The sequence below is a fragment of the Ursus maritimus genome, unplaced genomic scaffold (assembly GCF_017311325.1).
Source record: "Ursus maritimus isolate PB19 unplaced genomic scaffold, ASM1731132v1 scaffold_16, whole genome shotgun sequence".
Lineage (NCBI taxonomy): Eukaryota > Metazoa > Chordata > Mammalia > Carnivora > Ursidae > Ursus > Ursus maritimus.
The window spans coordinates 28,234,425-28,260,128 of NW_024424008.1; the positions used below are offsets into that span (position 1 = coordinate 28,234,425).

Sequence of the window (25,704 nt, forward strand, 5' to 3'; positions counted from 1 at the left end):
TGAAATTTATGGTATGTAAAAAAGTAAAATTCAATAAAGAGAGCCAAATAAATAGGCATTCCCTCTTCCAAAAATAACCTCAATAGTTAATCCACTTCACTTCTCTTTGTATTTCTCACACTCTTTAAGGTTGATGATACATTATAGGAACTCATTATTAGTTGGATAAATGGATGATTAAGATAAGTGTATTGGCTAAAGGCTCTTGGGTCCATATTTCAAGACAGAGAAATGTTAGATCTGATCAGATTTCTTAAAACATCAGAGGAAAACAACCCCACACATTTTAGGTGATAATGTATGACTTGTTTTTAATACTTATCAATGTTTATGCCATTTATGAATATAATAAATAAAATATAGGCGGTTTCCAATTTGTCAAGGGATTATGTTCTGAAAGTCGCTGTAGGTTAATTGTCTTTAAAAATATATTTTCTCATTAAAGTAATAACCTATGTAATGAATAATAAACACTACACTGTGGCTTTGGTTAAACTATAATTAGGCTAATATTCCCAGATTCATTCTCTTCACAACCTCTATAAGAACACTGACAACTACTCATAGTTAACATATGGTCACAATTTGGGAGAAAATTTTCTAATTCCAAATTCATGACTCAGGTGAGAATCACAATGTGTGGCCAATGCAATTTTACCTTTTTGAAGAGAACAGTTCTACCTACAGGAAGACATTTTGTCACTTCCTCATTATCTGCCATTTGGCTCTGAGAGATGTATTGGTAACACCTCAGAATAGTTTCCTCTTCCACTACACCTTTGAAGCAGTTGAAGACAATCATGGTCTTTTTTCCTTCTCATAAACCCCTGTATTTCTCTAAATTTATTTTGAGACTGCAGCTCCCAGAAAAGATATGATAAAAAGTAGAGGGATAGACTAGCAGTGGTCCACTGTATTCCAGACCTATAATGTTCACATGCAAATACTATTACACACAGATAGATAGGAATAAACTTCAGATTTGTGGATACTGAAGATTATATTGTTTTTCCAGTACTCTATCATATGTTCAAAGTGGCAGAGAAGAAAGTACAGACAGAAGATTACATCTCAGTCTACTAGTGCCTTGCTAGATAAATACTTGCCTAGTGTAGTGTACTGGAAATTAGACTAAAAGCAAACATTAGCTTAGTCTCTACCTAGGAATTAAAGAGAATAATTCTATCAACATAACACAGAGTGTGCCTAAGAACAGTCTTGCAACCATTTACATTGAATATTAAATTCTAGAATCTTCCCTTTTTTTGTAGGATAAGTAAAAAGTTCCAGTGAAATCATATTGTAGCACAAGGGAAAGGTAACAATGCCCTGAAGACTCAGAGGAAGAAAATGCCTGTGAAAAGTGTTTCATTAAAGGAAACAGAAGAAAATTGTATAAAGCATTTGCTTTACAAGCTGTGAAAAGGAAATAGGAAGCTGTAAGGAGAGAACAACTTGAGGGGAAATAGAGCTACCTAAGGATAAGTTGCTAGAAAATTAAAAATATAAAGCCAGAAATAAAATCTATACTGAAAGATGTAAACAACAGAATTAACAGTACAGAAAAATCTTATCAGTGATATCTAGGTTAATAACGTAAGAAGTTCTTCTACCATAGAGAAAATGAAAACAGTTCTAAAGAAGAAGATAATACATAAATGAATAGAAATGATTCTATTTCACATATTTCTGGGGGGAAGGTACAGAACAAATGGAAATCTAAAGGAAGAAATTTATAGCTTCAATCGGAAATGTAAAAAATTTGAATGTGCATGTTTTTGGATGGAAAAACATGGAGCTGTGAATTCAGAGGTGTGATAGAAGAAAATATTAAGCTGCTGGACACATGCATTTATGCATGTTAAGGAGGCTCACATCCTAATAAGTTGATGAAAATAGATTTGCAAATAGACATATGAAGGAAATATTTTTCTAATTATAAGAATGAAGAAAAAGTTATCTAGCCATCCTTTTTAGAATCATAAAAATGGCTTAATACAGGGGTGCTGGGTCAGTCAGTTAGGCAGCCGACTCTTAATTTCGGCTCAGGTCATGATGCCAAGTTTTGAGATTGAGCCCTGTGTCAGGCTCTTGCTTAGCATGGAGTCTGCCTGAGATTTTTTCACTCTCTCTCTCCCTCTGCCCTTCCCTCCACTCACACTCACTCTGTCTCTCTCAAATAAATAAAATCTTTTTAAAAAATTGTTTAATATATTAATTGGTTGCATTAGTATGTCAAAAGACAAAAAATCATATCATAATTTTAATAGATTCTAAAAAAGCATTTGATAAAATTCAATGCCCATATCTAGTTTAAAAACAAAAAAACAAGTCTTAAAAAATTAGTCATATGAGTATTTGTCCTTTACATAACAAAGAATATTTTAAACAATATATACTTCTAATGAAGCGGTAGAGATACTCTCTTTAAGGAATAAGGAGTACCTGGGGTGGCTCAGTCAGTTGAGTGTCTGACTCTTGGTTTCAACTCAAGTCATGATCTCCGAGGTCATGGGATCAAGCCCTGTGTGGAGCTCTGCGTTGGGCTCCACACTCAGCAAGGAGCTGGCTTGAAGATGCTCTCCCTCTGCCCTTCCCTGACCCATGTACGCATTCTCTCTCCCTCACTCTTTCTCTAAAATAAAATAAAATAAAATCTTTTAAAAAAAGAACAAGATAAAATTTTTTTACTCTGTTCTAGATGTTTTGAACAATATAATAAAAGTAAAACAAGAAATATAACTATTGAAAAAGAAGACATTATTTGAACATATACACACACACACACACACACACACAAGCTACAAGTTTCTGACTCATTTAACCATGGATACAAAATTAAAAGAAAGCATATGAATAGATTGAGAGCAGGAGGACATGTAGCATATATTTCCATAGTTTTCTTAAATTCTTTTTTTCCTATTGGGGGAACCTGTTAAGAGTAGAAAAAGAACCCAATTTCTTGCTCTGTCTCTTCTTTCTTACACTAGGCTCATACTTCCATTTCAAAAGAAAGTACACCAACACTCTGTGTGCTTCTATTTAAGAGAATATTTACAAACATTCTCTTGGTTCTTGAAATAAACTTAGCACTAGCAAGACCACATCCTTCTCAGGGTTGGGAAAGTTGGGAAAGAAAGCAGAGTCACTGCCAAGGAATTCCTGAACAGTATCTCCCTCTATCCAGCTCCGTGATGTGCTAGGAAGTTCATTTTCTGCAGATATATAAGAGAATATGACTATGGGGATTTGCAAAAGATCTCAGAAAGATGACCAGATTCACAATGAATATGTAAAATTCAATAGTTTTCTTGTATGCTATCAATAATTATTTAGAAGCTATAAAGAAGGACAATTCCATTTATAGTAGCAAACAAAATAAAGTTCCTAGGCCTAATCTTAGGAACAAAAGCATGACTTTATAGGTACAAGAATAAACTTTACTGTGAAATAGCAAAGAAAACATGAATGAAAGAGACCTAGCATGTTTCTGGAAAGCAATAAATAGTACAAGAAATTATTTCTTCTGAAATTAACATTTTTTTAAGGGGGTGAGGGGCAAAAGGAGAGGGGGAGAGAGAATCTTAAGCAGGCTCCATGCCCAGCTCAGAGCCTGATGCTTGGCTCAATCTCACAACCCTGAGATCATGACCTGAGGTGAAATCAAGAGTCTGACACTTAACCACCTGAGTCACCCAGAGCCCGTGAAATTAACTTTTTGATTCAACTTTGCAAAACAATGCTAAAGTTCACTTGGGAAAAATATATGAGAATAAATAAAATTAGACAACAAACAGTAAATCAGAAGGACTTGCCCCACCAGCTATAAAAATTACTGTAACATTTCAGTAAGTAAAGCAGTGTAGTACTGGCATGAAAATGACAGCCAGATCATTAAGAAAGGTACATGGCGCTGAGACAGAATCTTAACATATATGTGAAATTAATGATAAAAGATGCATGGAAAATCAACAGAATGACTCAACTACCCTATGATTGAGTATGGGGAAATTGACTGACTACCTTGGAAAAATCAAGTTATGCATAAACACAAATATTGTTGATTTTCTCCCGTATTCTTTGGCAACTTTTTTATAATCAAAGAAGAAAAATTTAAATGATAGTCCTAGGATGTTCCACAGAAGCTCATCCAATATAGGGATTTGAGCACTGAAAAAAGCTCTGGAGGAGGTCTGAGCTCTAATCCTGATTCTTCCTCTATCTAGTTGTGTGAACTTGGGTAAGTTCTTTCATCATTGGGTCATTTTTAAAAATTTTAAAATGAGAGATTTGAGGGGTGCCTGAATGGCTCAGTCGGTTAAGCATCCTACTCTTGATTTCAGTTCGGGTCATGATCTCAGGGTTTTGAGATCAAGCCCCACATTGGGCTCCATGCTGGTCATGGAGCCTGCTTGAGATTCTCTCTCTCCCTCCCACCATCCCTCTCTAAAAAAATAAAATAAAAAATACGAAATGAAATGAGAGATTTGAATTATTTTCTCCAATTTCCCATCCACGTCTAAAATTCCATGTTCTGAACTATATTATCAAACCTAACTACAATGCAGAACAACATCTACTTAGGGGATAGTAGCATGAAATCTGGAGTACACTATTTGGGTTCTAAGCACTGATTTCAACACTTACTAGCTGTGTGATCTTGGGGAAATTTTTCATCCTCTTTGTATTTATTTATTTCCTTAACTAAAAATAAACTGAGGGCATTGATAGTATCTCATAGGCTTGTATTGAGAAATAAAGCAATGCATGTAAGTACATGCAACAATGCCTGGCATATACTTGCTCAATAAAATATTTTTTCAATCTGAGATGCCAGGAGCTTAATTCCTCCACCACCCATCTATCCACTCAAGCACAGTGAAACTGAGGCCTTCTTGACTCTCTTGAAGGAGATTCTGATATGCATTGATTGGAGAGAGATTCTGTGGTTAAGCAAAAATTCTCCAGATGATTCTGATCCTCTGCCCTTTCCTTTTACTCCCAATTCCTAAGAAACACCATCAAGGTCTTTAAATAGAACAATAGTTCCCACACTCTATAGCAGGTGAGTAAGGTTGAGCATCAGCACATTCAAAGACTGATAAAATCAGTGGGATAAAAAATTCTATTTCAGTTTATTTGATAGTTAAACTTAGGAGTACAGGGGATGAATTTCATGTTTTTTCCCCCTCAACATGTCTATTAATATTCCTAGAACATTTTCCCCTTAATATAGTTTGGGAAGTGCTAGATAGAGTTTAAATGCAGTTTAACACTCACAAATTAAATGATATACCAATACTATATTATATCAAGAGGTTGATGAAAATCTAGTCATAATAGAATGCTATTGAAGTATTATTTCATTTTCCAATTACATTCTTCTGATTTTTAAAAAAAAATACTCATAAATGGCTGTGATCAGTTCTTTTATATATAGGCCCTCTAAAGTCTAAGGGCCCTGGTGCAAATTATCTGCTATTGTCATTTAATTTTATTAGTGCTTTATTTTGGCCACTTTAGTACTTTAATAATATGTTTTCTTAAAAAAGAATGCATACTAAATATTTTTCCTGAAATCTAAAGAGTTATACAGCCCTCTTAGTAGCTAAAATATAAGTTAAAATATTTCTCCATGTTAAAGCTCATTTTTGTTTTATTTCAGCAAAAGTAAGGTCAAAATTCACTCATAAATGTTAACATAGGTCTTATTTTGCTTAAATTTCTCACCAAGCATCACCCACTTTTCCTGAAATCTCAGGCTGCCCCTAATATTCTTATATGTGCCCAGGCCAGGGCAAATTTCTGTGATGACCGTTTGGATCAAGGAAGAGGTTGTGTTTGGTTAGAGAGTATTTCTACAGCCATAGTAAACCCAAGAGCAATGGGAAATAGTAGGGACCTTCTCTCTTACCATTGCATGGCCCATCACAACAGATTCCACGGACCACATTGGGTTAATGGGAAGGCAGGCTTATATATTCGGTATGAGAAAGAGAAGACAGAACTTTTCTCAACTGATATGGAAAATCCTAAATCTGGAGCAGCAGAAAGGGAAATGGAGTTTTTATAGCCATTGGGGTTTTGGCTAGGGTAGTAATTTCTTGGGCAATTTCATATGTACCATGTTTCAGAGAGAAGTAAAGACAGGAGTTTCAGGTTCATATTGAACTATCTACTTATAAAAGTTTCCTCTTGCTTTCTCACTCTAATTGTTAAGTTGATGATTAAACTTAGGTCCACAGGGGATGATTTGGGTGTGGGTTTTTTTTGGGTTTTTTTGTTTTTTTGGGTTTTTTTTTACAATGTATCTCTTAATATTTTCTGAATAGTTTTCCCTTAATAAGTTTGGAAAGTGAAGATTATTTGAAATAACAACTTGAAATTTTGGATTAGAAGCCAGTAAATCTGGAAAATGGAGATTTGCTCAGTGATAAGACAAGTCACCGAGGCTAATTAATTAGCCTATCCTAATTAATTAGGATAATTAAGTGACTTCTCCTACTTATAGTATTAATTTCCTAGAGAAAGGAACATATTTAGGGGATTGTTTTATTTACTATATTCTAATATATATTTAAAATTAATTTCAGATTCTTTTAGTGACCACTATACTCACTTTGAAAGAGTTGTGAAGGCTCTTCTGATCAATGCTTTAGATGAATCTTTTCTGGGAACATTGTATGGTAAGTTAATACAAATGGAACAATTAGAGGTTTTTTCCTTTTCCAATTTTTAAACACCCTACTAATATATAATATAATAATAATATAATATAATATAATATAATATAATATAATATAATATAATATATACTTAAGCAAAACCAAGAGAACCATTTTTAGGCCCTCCAATTGTTCCCTCTAGGATCAACTACAGCAGAAGCCCATTCACATGAAAAACTTGTTACTTTTTGATGGCTGAGTAATATTCCATAAAATATTACTCAGCCATCAAAAAGAACGATTTCTCAACATTTGCTGCAACATGGATGGGACTGGAGGAGATAATGCTAAGCGAAATAAGTCAAGCAGAGAAAGACAATTATCATATGGTTTCACTCATTTATGGAACATGAGTAGGAAGGTCAGTAGGAGAAGAAAGGGAAGAAGAAAGGGGGTAAACAGAAGGGGGAATGAACCATGAGAGACTATGGACTCTGGGAAAAAACTGAGGGCTTCAGAGGGGAGGGGGGTGGGAGAATGGGATAGGCTGGTGATGGGTAGTAAGGAGGGCACGTATTCCATGGTGCACTGGTGTTATACGCAACTAATGAATCATGGAACTTTACATTAAAAACCAGGGATGTACTGTATGGTGACTAACAATATAATAAAAAAATATTATTTAAAAAACAACAAAAAAAAGAAAAACTTGTTACTGTTTATTATTTGTGATATGTGGAAAGTACAAAAGAAATATGTCATGTTCCCCTGCCCTAAGAGAGTTCATAGTGAAGGTGAGGATGTAGGACATAGACCCAAAACAGCAGAGTAGTTCAACAGCTATGTGTTGTCCCAGCCTCTCTAAGCTCATTGAGTTTCACTGAAAGTTATGTGCTGTTTTATGCTTTTGTGCCTTTGCCCATACTGTTCCCTCTTAAAATATAATCCCTTTCTACCCTAGATTTTCCAGGTAAAATTGTTTTCACTGTCAAAGCTACTATGATCCACTCAAGTAATATTTTTACTCCCTCATTTGTGCTCTCAGTGTCCTGGTGGTACTGATGTGTATACACTTTTCATACTGTATTGAAAATGTATTTTTGCTTTCCTCCCTTCTAAGAGTACAGAAGAAACACACCTTAGATATACACTTATCCCTTGCATCTAGCACAGAATCTGGAAGTTAATAAAGACTATAAATATGTTGTATTGAATATCTACCTAATTGCCTCAGTGAGATTTCATTCACAGTTTATTAAATAAATATTTATTGAGTGCCTAAGCCTGGCTGGGGATATTGCAATGACTATGATGTACAAGATTCCTGCCCTCATGTTGCTTAAAGTCTAATGGGAGAGACAGACCATGAATGAGTAAACAAATACATGACATAATATAATTTCAACTAGCGATTAGTTCTTGAAAAAAAAAAATAACGTAGGTTAAGGAGACCCAAGAGTGGTAAAGAAAAGGAAAGTATCTGTTAAATGGGTCAGAGAAGGTCTCTCAAGAGACGACTTTTAAATGAATGAAGTCAGGGAGAAAGTAATGCATAGATCTATCTGAGAGCACAGTAAGTGCAAAGACCCTCAGGTAAAAGTAAGTTTGATGTGATAGATGAATGGATAAAGAAGTGATATATATATCCAATGGAATATTACCCAGCCATAAAAACAACATGGAGGGTATAATGCCATAAAACAACAAGAGGGTATAATGCTAAGTGAAGTAAGTCAGTCAGAGAAAGACAAATACTGTATGATCTCACTTACATGTGGAATTTAAGAAACAAAACAAATGAACAAAGAAAAAAGAAACAAACAGACTCATAACTATAGAGAACAAACAGGTGGTTACCAGAGAGGAAGTTGTTGGGGGGGTATGAGTGAAACAGGTGAAGGGGATTAAAAGTACACTTACTGTGATGTGCACTGAGCAATGCATAGAACTGTTGAATTAATATATTGTACACCTGAAACTAATATAATACTATATGTTAATTTTACTGGAATTAAAAGAAAAGAGTAAGTTTGATGTATTCAAGGAACAATTAGAAGGCCTCTGTAGTTTTTTCCTTCCCCTAATGCTCTGATGGAATTTTTTTTCATTAATTTTTTAAAAATTTCAAATGCTTCTAACCAGTTAACCAAGTATCTTTTTAGAACTATGGTAAGAAATCCTTAAGTATTCAACTATTTAAATATTTCCTATTACTGTTTCTCAACCATGGCACTATTGGTATTTGGGGAGGCTGGATAATTCATTGGTGTGGGGGCTTAGATAGATAGATAGATAGATAGATAGATAGATAGATAGATAGATATTTCCAAAAGGGCTAAGTGATTATTTGTTGTTGTTCCCCTGAACAGATGGCACCAGACAAAAATCGTATGCACAAGATATGTTGACATCTCTTCATTATTTGGATAACCGCTTTGTTCAGCCTCGTCTAGAGAGTTTAGCTTCCAGAAGTCGTTGGAAAGAGCAATATAAGGTATATAGTTTAATTTGTTTTTGAGTCTCTGGTTGGGGGGATGGGAGTGGCAGACCTATCAGGATTTCAATATCCAGCTATTAAACTGAGTATTGACTGAATACTAACTGAATAATCTTCTAAATTATTGGCATTTTTTCTTTGTTAAATAATCAACTTGTTGTTTCTCACCTTTTCTAAAGGCTGCTATTGTTTTAATTATTATAACACTTATTATATGTATCCAGTAGTTAAGTAGTTCTAAATGATGAATAACTTTAGAACATCTCTGGGGCTTAGCCCATCTATTAAAATGAGGAGGTTATCTCACAGGATATTAATTGTTTTTTCAGAAAAGAGTTCCATTGATAAAGAAGTTTGAGAAACAGTGGGTTTAACTTAAACTTAACTGGAAGACTTTTCAAGGAACATTAATGTGTCAATTTATACTGTAAATCTTCAAGAGGGTTATGTAGAATGCAATGCTATCCAAATTTGTGTTTTCCTATGAGACTCCTTTTCATGAACTACCTTTTATCACCTCCTAGAATAATTGATTTCCGTAACATAATTTGGGAAACACTGGCCTAGGTTGTCTTTGACATCCTTCTCTACCTTAAGGTTTTGTAATTATTTGTAATTAAGATTTTGTAATTCTACCAATTTCTGGGAAGCATCTTTTTAATTTTAAGACTTATTGTATTCCATGTTATCTCATAGGTTTCTATTTTATGATCTCTAATAGTAGAGGCTGTCTTATATGATTTTTAATGGTTTTTTCTTAATATCCCTGCTTCTAATATTCTATCTTGTAATGATTAGCAAGAGGGAAAAAAAATGGCAAGGTAACAGAAGTTCAAGTTCCTAACAGTCCTTCTAGCACTTAAATCATTAGCTACACTACCTCATTTATGTCAGATTTGGTTTCATCTACGGCCTGTTCAGTCTTGAATTACCTGTTAAATTAGCCACAGATGGTTTAGGTTTAAGGGACAGTTATGGGATTACAGAAATAGAAGCCTTCAGTTCGGAGGATGGCTGAGTTTAGGGCCACCGTGTATGTATTTTTGACTTTGGGTGGGTTTTTAACCTCTCTAAACTCCACTCTCTTCCTCAGATACAGAAAATATTTACTTAATTTAAAGGGAAATATTTACTTACTTGGCAGATAAAATACATAGCACAGTTCTTAGAACATAGTATAAATATTTTCTTTAATAGAAAAATAGCATGTATTTATTGATCATTTAACTTTGCCAAGTAATTTTCATGCAATGCAAAGTATCTTTTGTTTCATAATAGTATTTTTATTATATTATGTTATTCACCATACAGTACATCCTGGTTTTTGCTGTAAAGTTCAATGATTCATTAGTTGCATATAACACCCAGTGCACCATGCGATACGTGCCCTCCTTACTACCCATCACCGGTCTATCCTATTCCCCCATCCCCCTCCCCTCTGAAGCCCTCAGTTTGTTTTTCAGAGTCCATAGTCTCTCATGCTTCATTCCCCCTTCTGATTACCCCCCCTTTCTTTATCCCTTTCTTCTCCTACCGATCTTCCTAGTTCTTATGTTCCATAGATAAGAGAAACCATATAATTGTCTTTCTCTTCTTGACTTATTTCACTTAGCATTATCTCCTCCAGTGCCGTCCATGTTGCAGAAATGCAAAGTATCTTATTTGATCTTCAGAGTACCCTCATGAGGAAGGCACTATTCTTTCCTCTGTTTTAGAGTTGAGAAAACTGTGACTCTGAACACAAGGTTACACAGCTAGTAATTAACTAAGCCAATATTTAAACCTAGAAATCATAAGTTCCTAGTATTTCTTTGACTCCAAAGCCCATGCCACTATGCTATTTTATGCTTAACTATACCATGGTATATTATGCTGAATTTGGATTACCTGGTGTTGAAATAATAACTGTGAGATACAAGAATACATTAGCTTAAAAATTTAGAGACATAGATAATTCAATATGATCTTGGAATGAATTCTTAGGAATTAGCTAAATTATGCTGCAAAAAATAAATAATATGACAGATCAACAATGAAAATCTTAATAGCTTAACCCAACAAAGCTTATTTTTCAGTTATATTATATGTCCAGTGTAAATCCACAAGAATGTTCTGTGTATTGGAGTCACTCACACAGCCAAGCTGATAGAGCTTTCGTCTTGGATGTGTTTCCATAAGTACCACAGAAACGAGAAGGGAAAGTGGTTTAGTCACTTATTCACTCTCAATGTCATCCTGTTAGTGACATGTGTCCCAAACTGCTATGAAATATGAGAAATATTAAAAGTAGAAAAAATGCAATGTAGTTGTGAGTCATACAGTGTTAAAAAGGAAACCATTGGTATACTGAATATTTAATTACTATTAGGCTGATAGAGAATACAAATGTGGATTAGTAACCCTGCTAATATGCTTACTGTATGTAGTTCAAATATTATGGTAAAACCTAATCTACACTACTAATTATGACAGTAGTATCTAGCACAGGCCTAGAGTGTGAGTAAAAATATGCAACCAGAAGTAATTGCACAGCTTAATAAAGCTTATTTATGAATGCCAAATATTTTCTCAGTTTGCTTACTCATTGCTAATTTAGCTAGTAGACTGTCCATATCAGTGCTGGCCAACTAGCAGTCTTAGTTCGAACTTGCTTATTTTCGTAGTCCTTTAGTAAGTAGCCATAAGATGATCAAATCATTTCTAGAATATTTTGTGGGAAATAGGATATAATTTACTCCATAGAGACTGAATGTGGTCTGGTTTTTCTCAATTTTTGACTAACCTCAATGAATTCATCTTTTTGTTATAGTATCCTGAATTTTTGCTGCTCTGTTTTTCTATTTTTAACTATAATACCTCATTTACACTAACTAGAGATGAGAAGAAGGAAAAGAATTAAAATCTGTGAGGAACACTACTTAATAGTAACTCAAAAGTAGGAAACTAATTTTTTTTTTCCTAGTCTGGTTTCTTTTCATTTAACAGCCTAAATTATAAATTCTTTTTTTTAACTTAAAAATATCTTGTCAAATATCTACTATGTGCTCTGTGTTAAAGTAAGAAAAAACAGTGTTTTGTTCTTATATCCTACCTCATTATTGTGATTCCAAATATTGGTTTTAATTTGGTTAGGTTCTTTTTATGTTTTATTTTGTTGTTATTTTTTCCAATCTTGGAAAGCTTCATTTTCAATTGTTTTCAGGAGAGGGTGGAAAATTATTCTAATGTAAGCATCCATTTGAAGAATCCTGAAAACTGTTCCTGCCAGGCGTGTGGCTTGCATCGCCACTGCAGATACTCGGTGCATTTATCAGGAAAGTTGTACAACACCAGGACTATGGAAACAGATGATTTCATGTCACATGATAAACAGGTATTTTTTCCTCTCATTTTAGTTTTCAGTATTTAGCTTTTAAATACATAGCTTGCACAAATAACCCTGTTATTTTTACAAATGGAGAAAGCACTAGGAGAAGGGAAAAGAGTACAAGGAAAGAGGGTATAATTTTTGAATGTGAAAAATATGTCTTGCATATGTTTATGGCACAGGATACTAGGTAGAAAGTTTTTTTCCCTTTAGCAAAGAGGAGGCACCTTTTTAGGCTGCTCTGGGTCTTCATCACTAACCTTGTGAAATGGTGTTTACACTTTAATAAAACATGATGAGAACAATAGCATTCAGAGCAGCAAGTTCCCATGTAAGCACTTAGACTCCTGGAGGGGTCAGTTGGTGTGGTTAGTTTTTACTACCTGCTATTACAGGAAGGACTTTCAAAGGTGGTTCAACATAATATGTATTTTTCAATCTACAATATCTACTGTCCACCTTACCTAAAAGTACCAATGGACAAAGAAACAAGATTAACATTCTTCCAGGAGACAATTATGAGAAGAAAATAGTTTCACTTACTTGCACAATAAACCGTATTTTAATTTTAAAAAATTCACTCCTAATTCAGATACTAAACTTGGTGTAAGTATCCATTCACCCGAACTGCGGGGAGGGGAGAAGGGTGTAAGATGAGGATGCGAAGGCAGATAACTGGGGCAAGGGAAGCTAAAGTCCCTTTGGCGTCCAAAAGAGAATTTAACCCAAGTGGAAAATTTTATGGCAGATAATTTACCAAATTGACAGTCCCCAGGCAAATAATTGAAGATGCCTGTCATCTTAATATGAGAATAGAAAGAAAATGATGTTTCAACTTAGAGTATATCAGGAGTGTGTCAAAGTCTAGATAATCAACACATAGTTAAGGTGCTATTAATTTTGAATGAAAAGATTAAACTGAAGAAAATATTGGAAATATTTGAAGAAAAGTATTTGATAAACAAGCAAAGCAGTACAGTGTGAAGAGAGAAGTGCAGGTGCAGTCTACTTCTATTTATTTTTTAAATCTTTATAAAAGTATTACATTTATAAATACAAAAATATTAATATTGAGAGCTTCCTCTGGTGAGTCTGTATATCCATGAAGGGTGTGTGTGTTTGGGGGGCTCTTAGAGTTTCCTCTAAATATTGCCAGTCAGTTATTAAGCTAGAAATAGATTATTAATCTAAATCCTTCTACTGTATTGGGTAGTATGATTCATCAGTACTAGTGGCAGTAATTGACCAGATCCCTCTAAACAATCTGCAAGAATCACTTAGAAAGTTTGTATGGGGATAATGAATTCAGAATTAGTCTTTAATGTATCATTTGACAAGTTACTATAAAAACACATTTCTTTTCTCAACATAGTCAATATGCAAATCTCCCCATTGTTTAAAAACCAATCTATGATTTTTTATGAATTAAGACACATAGAATCCTAATAAAAGTGTTTAATACTTTAAGGATCATGTCCTTTTGTATAGGTGAAAAATAGTGCTGTACATTCACTGTCTTCGCTGTCCACAGCCAATCCTAGAAAGGGAAGTGAGTTAGAAAACCATTTCTGGAGTTCTGATATTCCTGTGGAAGAGTAAAGATTCTGTATAAAATAGTTATTCAAATATCTAAAAAATAAAAGAGATCTCACAAAATAAAAGCAAAGAACTTTAATACACCAGTCACACAATGGAGAAACATCAAAGTTAACAAATATATTAGAAAATTATTATTCTCCATCTAAAGGTATACAATTCTCCCTCTACCTTAATATGCCAGTTGATAGCCCTCAAAGTAACAAAATATTTTTAAATCAAATGATTAAATGCAGTTCTGTCATGGTTGCATTGAAACTAGCAGTTTCACGGACAGTAAGATTCCTAGAGACAAAGATTGTGATACATCTTTTTAGAATACTGGATAATTACATATAGCCAGAATCATAAAACTATACATATTCAGTGCCCATAAGTTTATGTTAGGCAAAGTATCCAATAAAGGCAGATGACACAATCATGAAGTTCACTAAAGCATTTGCCCTTTTCTGTGAACACTTACTAGCAATGGTTTAGGCTTTTAAAATGTGATCACATTTTGGGGAAAAATAGTATGAGAATATTCTAAAGGTAATTTTGGGTTTTTGATCTACATAAGTTTAAGTAGCTGCCAAGAAGGTAGGAATTAGAAATGGAAAGAAGTAAACTATAACGTTAAATATTTTCAATGGGTATTTTTGTTTCATACAGGTAAAAAAAAAATTAATAAGTATTTTTAAATACCTCTCCTTCCCTCTTCCCCCAACTTAAAAATTTTATACAGATAAATTCCTCAGTTTTGTGGAAAAATAAAATACAGCGTGCTGGAAATTGTTTAAAAATTTTATCCAGAAAGCCATAGGAGACTTTATCCAGAACAGCCATAGGAGACTTCTCCCACACAATCTACTTTGATGACAGAAATGGAGAGACAGAGGGTACCCCTAGTGGCCACTGCAACTATTGTGGTACCTTTTTCACTCAAACTAAAAAAGGAGGTATTGGCAAGGGAATTGTTAGCATTGAAATGACTGATTTGATGATAATGTTGAAATGGGAAGGTTACTGGGAGTAAACAAGCAATGTACAATAATACCTGATTATTTCTATTGATCTGAAAAACAGAAAGGTTTTCATAGAACTTGAACAGAAATCTGAACCTGGTTTTCTTCAACATTTGAGGATTTTAGAAAGATTATAAGACGTCCCAAATACCATCTTCAAAAAATGATGCATCAAACCTGATTGTTGCTGATCATATGTAACTTTTATTCAGTTTTGCCAATACACTCTTCATTTTATTACTATTTTTTTTTGCCAATATACTCAGATTATTATACTCATCACCGCTGTGAACCCTTGTAGTGTGGCTTCAGAAAAACAATACAGTTCTTTGTCAGATTGTCAGATAGAATACAAGTTACACAGATCAATACTGTAACTATACCACTTGTAGTGAACTCATGAAAGTATAACCCATTAGTGAATTTAGGCACAGAGACAAATACATAATTTAATAAGACTTTGTCTATTTCCTCAGGTTACTCCATGAGAAGCAGGTTGATCATATTATAAAGTTTTTAGTTGTAATGTTTAGTTTTTGGTTTTCCTATTTTAGTTATCACTGTATATAACAAAGTACATATGCAAAACATTCTGAAAGAGGAATGTTCTGGTTGTTGATTTCACAAGAATATTCTTAATCATAGAATCCTGGAAGTCTATATAAACATAGAAATTAAAATTCTAGTAGTTTGCTAATAATAAAGTATTAATGTGTTATAATCATATCAGAATGACTAATTAAGGAAACAAATATGACTAAACACAAAGTTATTTTTTACCTGACAAAATTTTTTGGAAAAAATTATTCACTGAAAAGCTGCCAATACTTAGTATTGGTTATAAGAGTTTGTTTCAGTTTTATATTTTGCTTATAAGCTAGAAAATTATTGTAATCCAGGCATTTTTAACTCAGTAACTATGTACATACAATTGCTTGCATGCTTTTTTTCTTGTTTTTCATCTTGTTTTCAAGTATGTCTGTCCTTCTGCATTAAAAGCCATTTTTCTTCACTGTCTCAAACTTGGCTAGCTATTTTCTGAAGACTTAGTTCAAGCATCACCAACTCAAGGACTCTTCTCATTTCTGAATTGGTTTAATTGTCCCTCTTCTATACCTTGATAGCATCTCTTGCCCAGCATTTAACGCTTTGTTCTATAATCATTTGTTTCTCTCCCAAGACTATAAGCTCCCCTAATACAGGTAAGTACATCTTTCACTTAATGTATCTACAGTGCTTAGCCCAATACTTGAAACATAGCAGATGCTCAGTTTTTCTTATCTAAGTTATATAATGAGAGAAGGTAAGGGAACCATTGTATTAACATTTTAAAAATTAATAATGCATTTATTAGATTTTGCTAATATACAGCCAGAAAGGCTGTATAATCATTACTATATTTTTTACTTCATATGTCAGATAATAATGTTTATTTCTTGATTTAGGTGTTTACTGTTGGCAGAATTTGTGCTGATCGTACCAGAATTTATCATAAACTGAAACATTTTAAGTTCAAGCTGTACCAAGAATGTTGCTCCATTGCAAAGACAGAAGAAGTTGAAGACGAACAGGTTAAAGAAACAGTGGAAAGAATTTTCAGTCAGTCAAAAGAAAGTGGCTGGATTAAGGAGGTAAGGTGAATATAGAAGAATCATCTCATTCATAGATTCTGGAGCCTAATTATGATCAGCAAAAGGATACAAATGACTAGAAGACAGTGAAATTTAAAAGAGAATCTCTCCTTTTCCCTGTCTTTGTATTTTCTCTTCTTCCACCCATTCCTTTCATGCTTATCATTGTCCAACCCTGAATAGGTGCCCTGATGTTCTAAGCATTCCTTCAGCTCATCAGATAAATTGAAATCAGCAATAATACCGTCCTGTAATGAAGGACCTCTGTCCTTTCACTTTTATATATATGGTATTCCTTACATATATATTAAGTCCCCTTATTTTCTTTGACAAATTGTGGGACTCACCTCTGCTTGTCTGCTTCCTATTCTTTAGAACAGTTCTTGTGACCCGAGAGTGAAGAAGCACCTGGTGCCAATCTGAGGAAAGGATCTCGGCTGCCAGTTCTAATACCACCCACATCCTCTTCTTGAGGACATGGGCTGAGCAGTGAGCACTGTAACTGAAGATCAAGGGGAATGCAGAGGTTTCAGGCCACGGCACTGATTTTGACTCCCCCAAATCCTGTTGATCGCTAAATTTGATATCAGGGATAAAGTGGGGGTTTTGAAGAGTGCACTGGATTCCCGAAGATCTGCTGGCAGCTCATAAGCTCTGGTCTGCTCACAGAGCTTTTAGAATTGTTTATGGTACTTGGAAAGAATGCTAATATGATTGCAATCTTCTAAAACAAGTCTAGTTACGTGAATGTATGAAAGAAAACATATAGTAGATTTTCAGGCAACTCAGATCAACAGTATATTTAATCTTACAAAAAAAAAAAAAAAGCCTGACTTGAGATCTGTTGCCTGGGTTATTTATATCATAGGGAAATTTGTAAAAGAGGAAGATAAAAAAGAAGAGAGCTTAGTGAATAAACTTATAAGCAAAGGGAAAGAAAAAGAGAACAACAGGAACTTGTCAGGACATGTCATGTTCCACAGAGGTCTCCCAGTCCAGAGAGTGACATCAAAACTGGTTTCCCTTCTGACAATTATCCTCCCACCACAAGCCCCAACCCGGCTATCTCTCTGTCTCCCCCCCACCCATCTTGACCTTTCCGTAGTCTTTCTCTCATCTTACTCTCCTCAGCTTTTTATCTTTTACTTTGCTTCAACTTCTCTCCTGGTGCTTTCCTCCCTGTCCTCCTCTGTGCTTTTCCGTTTACCTTAGGAGGAGTCATTACTTATCCAGTAAGTCCCATCTTCATTTTCCATGATGACATGAAATTCTTAGCTGCTTTTATTGGTGCATTTAAGGGTTGCCAACACTCTAGTGGAGTTGAAAAACCTACTGGGACACCACATTTTTTAAAGAATTGTGTACTAGGTATAAAAAATCACTGTGCATGTATTATACATATTATATAATAATAGGATATATGGGGAAGAAAGTTAAACTTCTTTTTTTTTTTTTTTTTTTTAAAGATTTTTTATTTATTTATTTGACAGAGATAGAGACAGCCAGCGAGAGAGGGAACACAAGCAGGGGGAGTGGGAGAGGAAGAAGCAGGCTCATAGCAGAGGAGCCTGATGTGGGGCTCGATCCCATAACGCCGGGATCACGCCCTGAGCCGAAGGCAGACGCCCAACCGCTGTGCCACCCAGGCGCCCCCTTTTTTTTTTTTTTTTTTAAAGATTTTTGAAAGTTAAACTTCTTGTAGAGAAAAACTAAAAGCATTTCCAGATCATGTACAAGGTTTCTAACAGAAGGGACCTGGAATAAGAAAAAATATTCTTAGGAGGAAAAAAAGCCAAGTGTTCTCTTATGCTTCAAGTACAACACTTAGCATTGGGGAGTTAAGATATTTCAAGATCACGCATGTTAAGGACAACATGCACCTTTTTTCCCTACATGCAATACCAAAGAGCTTCATTTTCTTTTTGGGATGCTCCTGCTTTAAAAATATCTGTCTATAGATTTTTTTCAAAAGATGTCCTAGAAACTAAAGTTTAGAGCCACTGTAAACCCATATGCAGCTTTCTGTGCTGTGATTAAACTTCAGAATTAATCAAGTGCTCTGACATTTCTCAGCGTCACTCCACCTACCCCTCACAGAGTGTGAGTGTCCTTCTGTGACAGCATCGCATTTGCTTGTGATGTACACCTTCTTCTTTGGCTGCAGACTCATGGCCATAGCTACCCTAACTAACCCCTTTGAATGCCAGGGCTCAGTGCTGCTTGAGTGGCCCTATCTGTGGCCCTTTTTGCTCTTCCTAATTATTATGTCAACCCTTTCTTTTACCTCACGCAAACTATCTGGCCCTGGCTTTCCCCCCAGCTTGTATTACACACCTTGCTTTTTCCCTTACCTGCCCCTTCCTCCTCCAAGTGTTTTTCTTCCATTGCCTCAGGACATCTCAGCATTTCTTCCCAAAGACCTGCCAAGGAGACTGACTTCATTCTTCTTGTTCCTCCTCCTAACAGTTGAGCTAGGATGATCTGTTTTTAACTTAGGATGACATTAAAGGGTAGGAGTTACTTGAGTGTAAGAAAAGAATGAATGATAAGAAAATTATAATAAAACCAAAACATATAATAAATATAATAAAAATAATTGTCTCATTCTAAATTAGACTGAAAGAACATATTATCATATGCCACTGGCAAAATGCTAACAAATGTTTCTTGTTAAGAAGAAAGTGAATGTGATGATGGGATTTCCAGAGAAGTTGAAGATAGGGTTGTTGGGATGGGGTGGTGAATACATGAATATCAGGAAGTGGGGAAAGTACATCAATAAAAGTATGAAGTCTCAGTTTTACAATTGTATGTGAATTTCTAATGTATTACATAAAGATTGTTACATAAGAGAGAATTTTAAATAATGATTTGATATCCCACCCCTTCCTGAACCTCTCTTAATGTGGTCTCTTTTTCTTTCCCCCTTTAAACCTTTTTTTCCTTTTCTTTTTCTTTTCGCTCCTTAAACTGATGTTTCTCAAATTGTAGCCCTAATACCTATGTCAGAATCACCTAGAAGTTTGTGGAAAATGCATAGTTACAGGCCTCACTGAAGACTATTGAATGAGAATCTTTGGGGGTGTTAAACACCAAGTGTTTAACAAATTAGGTGATTCTTAAGCAAATTAAAGATTGAGGGCCTCTGCTTAAAGGTACATGTCACTCTAGGTTCCGTTTTGGCCTCTTTATAGCTCTCTGCCTTGGCAAACCCATTCCTTTCTTTGCGTCTAACTGCTGTTTCTGAGCAGAAGACTCCAAACTCCTTTTATGTTCTGACCTCTTTCTCACACTCCGTTTCCACAGTTCCACCGTTTTAATCAGTAGGTCCATCCAGGCACTCGAAGGGGTAACATAATAAGATTCAAGCTCTCCAGATTTTTGGGAAAAAAGAAGGATGGAACAGAATCTTTAGGTGGAGAGAATGACCAGGAAATATGAACTGCCTTCTCTCTGAGTTTCACTTTTCCTTTGGAGGGCTTTTTTTTTTTTTTTTCCCTTACTAAAGCTGTACCCTGCCTCTCCCCCCACTCTTTAAATCTCAGAAATAGCATACTATAATGGTTAAAAGCATGGATTTAAATATTTTCTAGCAGTAGAATTTGGAGGCAAGTTACTTTATTTCTCTAAGTTGTCTCTTTAGTAAAATAGGAATTAAAACAACAATAATAGAGTTTTGATTGTGGAAATTAAATGATCGACACGTTTTAAGCATTTAGTATTGGACCTAGCAATTAGTAAGTGATCAATTAATGTTAGCTATTATTAGTAATAAAAGCAAGGAGAGGTTTTCCTTCCTTTTCTTCATATAGCTGGGATAGATTGTAATTTTCCAGAAAAAAAAATTAATAAGAGAAAAAAACAATACAAAGAAAGATAATAAAAAAGCATAAAACCAATCAAACTTTTAAGGTATAGTTTTCTAATTCTAGGGTACTTTACTTCTATCTAGTAGAACCCAAGTACTTGGTCAAAAGAATCCCTAAGTTGTGCAAAGGTTATTTCCCCTCCTGTTCTGATCTTCATTCTTTCCAGAGCAGGTGATCCAGTCAGAGATCTTTGAGGGGAAAAAAGTTTCATGGCCCTGTCTAGAAGGAAAACACACTCCTCCGATACTTTTCCATAGGTTCCTATTACCACAAAAGTCAGGGTCATCAGGATCCTTTCTTCTTCACTGGGAGTAGAACCAGAGTTCTAAGTGGAATAAAGAAACCATTAGGTTAGTTAATCTCAACTGAAGTCAGCGCTTTGAACTTTTCAAATCATCTGTGAAATTTCCAAATCATCCTGACTCTTATCTTGTCCTACCCTGGTCTTGACTCTTCATCTTCATTGGCTGTCATTCGAATTTGGGATCTCATTACCGAACTTATTACAATAGACTCATAACCAAATGCCAAACTATTCTAGAATGGATGTTTTACCATTTTTCTTAAAATACACTCCAGATCATGTCAATCTCTGCCTTAACACTTTAGCAGTTTCACATTGCCTGTCACATTATTGCTAAATTCCTTCACCTAGCATTTCATACTTTTTATTCTCTGACCACAATGTCTTTGGTTCAGTCTCATCTCTCTCGATTCCTCTAAAAAACCTCAAATTGTAGTCAAACCCCATACTTTCTTGCCTTTTCACTGCTGTATGGACTGTTGCCCCCCCACCCCCACCAAATTTTTGCCAACCAAATCCTTTCTCCCATGACAGTTTAAGTGCTTCTTTTTCCTGATCACCTCAACTAACCATGGCTACTCTTTTGAACCTTCATACAGTGTCTGTATAGTTCTTTATGGCACATGTTATTGGTGTATTACCACTAAACTCTGGTCTCCTTAGGGACAGGGAAAGCAATTTTTTTGTACTTAGACAGTCATTAGGAAGTATTCAATATATGTTATGTGTTCAACAAATTTTTGTTGAATAAGTTATAGAAGTTGTTATACTTCTATAAATATGATAATAGAAAAATTATATTTTATAAGAACATTATGAGATTAATAATAATGTTCAGTTTGATCTCTTGCCAATACTTTATGAGTTAGAAATGCTTATTTGAAATTGTGTCCCTTGTTTGTAAGATTTTTGTTCATGATTATCTAAAATGAGAAGTGAAAGTGTTCCTGTTTGTGTCTATAGATAGAAAAGGCCTACCTTATCTTCTTTGCTTTGAGTAAAATAACTAGCTTTTTTATTGTATACACAGAAATATGGTCAACTTCAAGAATATCTAAATTGGGCGGATTACTTTCAAGATGAGAAGTTTGACTGAATTGTAACACATTTCCTTCAGAGAAGATTTTATAAATTCCTGTAAATGTGAAGATCATGAGTCTTGTTTCTTTGTATCATGTGACATATTTATATATTTTGTGTGTATTTTCATGGCAAATGCCTTGTTTAAAACATATGTTCATCTTAATTTCCATGAATGGCACTCTACAGTCAAATAAAAGTTTTATCTGCTGTACATAGAAGACATAAGCCTAATAATTTTTAAGAGTATTTTAAAGTGATAAAACAATGCCTTTAAACAGATGTTTATCAAGTGAATGAGCTGTTCATGTCCTGTCAGCTTAGTAGACAAATACTGTATTTTAAAAATGAATTCAGACTAACATCTACGTGTATTTATTATTGAATCCCTGCCCAGATGTGTTTATTATCGTTTCACAGTATTAAATGATCTGCACTGATATATTCTTTACTACTGTCATTATCTAAATCAGTGGGCCATGGAAGAAACCTAATGTTTCATTCAGTTCAATCCCCTCGAGTCAGAATCAGACTGTAGTTTACCCCTTCCAAAGAGGAGTGCTTTTCTCCTTTTCTAAAGTTTCCTTTAGAAATAGATCTCAGGCCTCCAGACTCTTTGAACCCTCACATTCAGGAATAATTTTGTGATATGTATTTTCATGCTTCATAATGTGCTTTCTATTTTTTATTCAATTCGTCTACATGTTAATGATTAAGATGTATTTTATTTATTTTTATCCATAACCTTTCCCATATATGTATTTATGTTAGGATCCAAAGACCTCAGAGAGACAAATTCAGCCAAAAATAGTTTAAAAGCATACTTTGGCATCTGCATTGCTTTGCACATTTAAATTTTCCCATAATATAATAAAGTGAAATGGTTTCATAGTGACCAAATGAACCCTGTCTATTCTGTATCTTTAATTCTTAAAGGTAGTGTCATAGTAGGATCTATTTTACAATGCAGTTTTCAATAGTTGTTTCTGACCTCAAGTGTTGATCGAACCTGGCTTCAGTTATTATGCGGTTCATGCATGGAGTTCAGTGTATGTGCATACATAAAAAGCCACATTTTATTAAGTCCTTACATAGAGATCACTTAATATTTTCTTCAGTTTTCTGAAATTATCCCTATTCTTATTGTAAGCAAAACGAGTGGAAAAAGCTCACAAAGCGCTGAGAATACTGATGCTGATGTTTCATGTGAGGAGTACATACTTTTTTGAAAAGTGTGAAATAGAAATTTCAGTCCATATCTCTATTCTTATTTCTCTGGCACATGGAAATAATCATTAACCAAAATGAAGCCATAGTTGAAAGTTGAAGATGAAGTGACAGTGTCCGAAAAGAAGCAAGGCAGAATTAGAGGAAAAGTAATAGTCAAGTTAGAAGGGTGAAGGATCATGAATGACTTGTAAAAAGGTAGGCTAAGGAAAAAGAAAGTGAATGCTCTGTAAAGTATCTCTAATGCCCCTGGAAGCATCACTTCTCATACATGTGTGACACTACAGATAAGTTTGAGAATGCTGAACAGGGAGAGTTCCTTCCACCTGGAGAGTTTTTCAAATTAATTTATGTATCGTTTTAAATACCATGCATTTAATTTGTAAAATATTAAGGCACTATTGATTAGAGGGACTTAATGATGGCAGCTGACCCAGTTCCTAGGTCAGGCATCTTGTTGGCGTGAAGCATTTTTCCCGTTGGAACAGCACTCTGACTGTTGATCAGTAAATGTAAAAGCAGTTTTGCTGATGTCTGAGGTTACTGCAACCAAGCAAACTTCTTCAGTGGGTGTTTGAAGAATAAAAGAGGCTTTTAGGTATACAGTAACACCAAAACAATGGCAGAGAGACAGGCTGTTAGGAAATGAGAATGAGCATGGATTAGGGGGGCCCAAAAGCAAGTAGTCCATAAGAAAATGGAAATGTTGAAAAAACTGAATCAATCTTTACAGGTATTATGACATACTGTATTGTTTTATCATCATCATAACCATCAATATCATTGATTTGATACAACACTAAAAAATACTTTATAAACTTAAAAGCTCACATGTCTGTGAACTATTTAGGTCTGGGCCTTATTACTGTGGTGGTGGTAGGTGCTTTGGTGTTAGGTAGCCATGGTTAGTAGAGATGATGAGACAAATTGACAAGTAAAAGGAAAGTAATGCTTGAAAGAATTCATATGGCTACACAGAAACTTTAGGGTTCGAGAACAATGCCATAAAAAGGGCGGGGGAGGGAAAAGAGGAAAAAATAAATGTTTATTTTATTGGCAGTTGGATGTAATTGACCATGTTTTCTCACTTGTCTGCTCTCATCTTCAGATGGGTAGTTCTATTCACTACTCATTTCTTTTTTTTTTTTTTAAAGATTTTATTTATTTATTTGACAGAGATAGAGACAGCCAGCGAGAGAGGGAACACAGGCAGGGGGAGTGGGAGAGGAAGAAGCAGGCTCATAGCAGAGGAGCCTGATGTGGGGCTCGATCCCAGAACGCCGGGATCACGCCCTGAGCCGAAGGCAGACGTTTAACCGCTGTGCCACCCAGGCGCCCCTCACTACTCATTTCTTGGAGGTATTACAGGACTGGCTTAGACTCCAGCAGGCTGATTAGAGTGTAATTGCAGCTTTGCTATACTGAGGCAGCAAACCCAGTGGTTAAGAGAGCATAGGTTTGACATCAGTGTTGAGGTAGAGTCCTGAGCTGTTACTTCCCAGTCACATGAACTGGAACAAGGCGTTTAATTTCTGTGAGCCTCAGTTTCCTCATTTCTAAATGAGGTTAATAATTCTTCTCTTTCAAGACTGTGGATTAAGGGAGAAATATGTGAAGTGCTGTGCCTGAAACAGTGATTAAATAAACAGTAGCTGGTATGAATGAAAATGAGGATGTGGATGATAATGATTTCAGCTTGAAATTAAATGGCTATAAAGGACAGACATATACAAAAGACACTCTAAAAAAGTGACTTACACTAGTAAATATGAACACTTCTTAAATTCCTGCTTGACAAGTTTTTAAGGTATGTCCTGTCTAGCATGGAAATCAAAGTTTATATCAGGAAGGAATAGCGGATTTGACTAAGGATTCTGTGTTACTAATGAAAACCAATGCTATGGCATGACTGTAGAGTGAACAGTGTTTTAAATTTAAATGTTACATTTTCTCTTTTATCAAGTACGATTGCTGAATGTGAAGTACCCATAGTAATGGAAGATAATGTCTAATGAAGACAACTTTTTAAAAAATCAAGTATAAAATGATCAAAAAACTCCTTCGATTTTTAATGATACCTCATGAGAGAGTTCTCCATCAAATTTGCATATGTAACAAAAATATATTTCTGCCTTTCCCCATATGAGTAGTGAGGAACTTAGCCTTGGAAAGGACAGATAGAAGTTCCAATGAAAAGTAAAAAAGTTACATTCCATCAGAGTATACTTGCCCCCAGTTCCAAACAAGTATTCCAGAACTTGTGAAAATAAAATGGACTAAAGCAGGCCAGCCTACTGGGAACTAAACTGTAAAAAAATCCAGCCTTACAAATGTTTGCATTGATACTTCCATTCATTTCTATCCATAGGTCAGTCTGGAGAAGGACCATGTTACTGAGATGGGAGAATTGGTTTAGATTAATGAAGTCTCATTGCTTGAGACCTCAAATCCAAGTTAGGACTCA

At 34.9% G+C, this 25,704-nt stretch overlaps 1 protein-coding gene across 6 annotated transcripts in view; it reads left to right on the forward strand.

Annotated features, from left to right (window-relative positions):
• The window catches only part of CCDC82 (coiled-coil domain containing 82), a 32,845-nt gene extending 10,392 nt beyond the window's left edge, over positions 1 to 22,453 (forward strand). For 5 of the 6 annotated variants that reach the window (XM_008688383.2, XM_008688384.2, XM_040630975.1 and 2 more), the window contains 5 exons: positions 6,594 to 6,686; positions 9,035 to 9,159; positions 12,365 to 12,535; positions 16,575 to 16,760; positions 21,964 to 22,453. In XM_008688383.2, the coding sequence (XP_008686605.1) occupies positions 6,594 to 6,686; positions 9,035 to 9,159; positions 12,365 to 12,535; positions 16,575 to 16,760; positions 21,964 to 22,029 (641 nt within the window). In that variant the 3' untranslated portion in view covers positions 22,030 to 22,453. The remainder of the gene's footprint in view (positions 1 to 6,593; positions 6,687 to 9,034; positions 9,160 to 12,364; positions 12,536 to 16,574; positions 16,761 to 21,963) is intronic. The other variant, XM_040630976.1, reaches the window with a different exon arrangement.
• Positions 22,454 to 25,704: the final 3,251 nt, after the last annotated feature.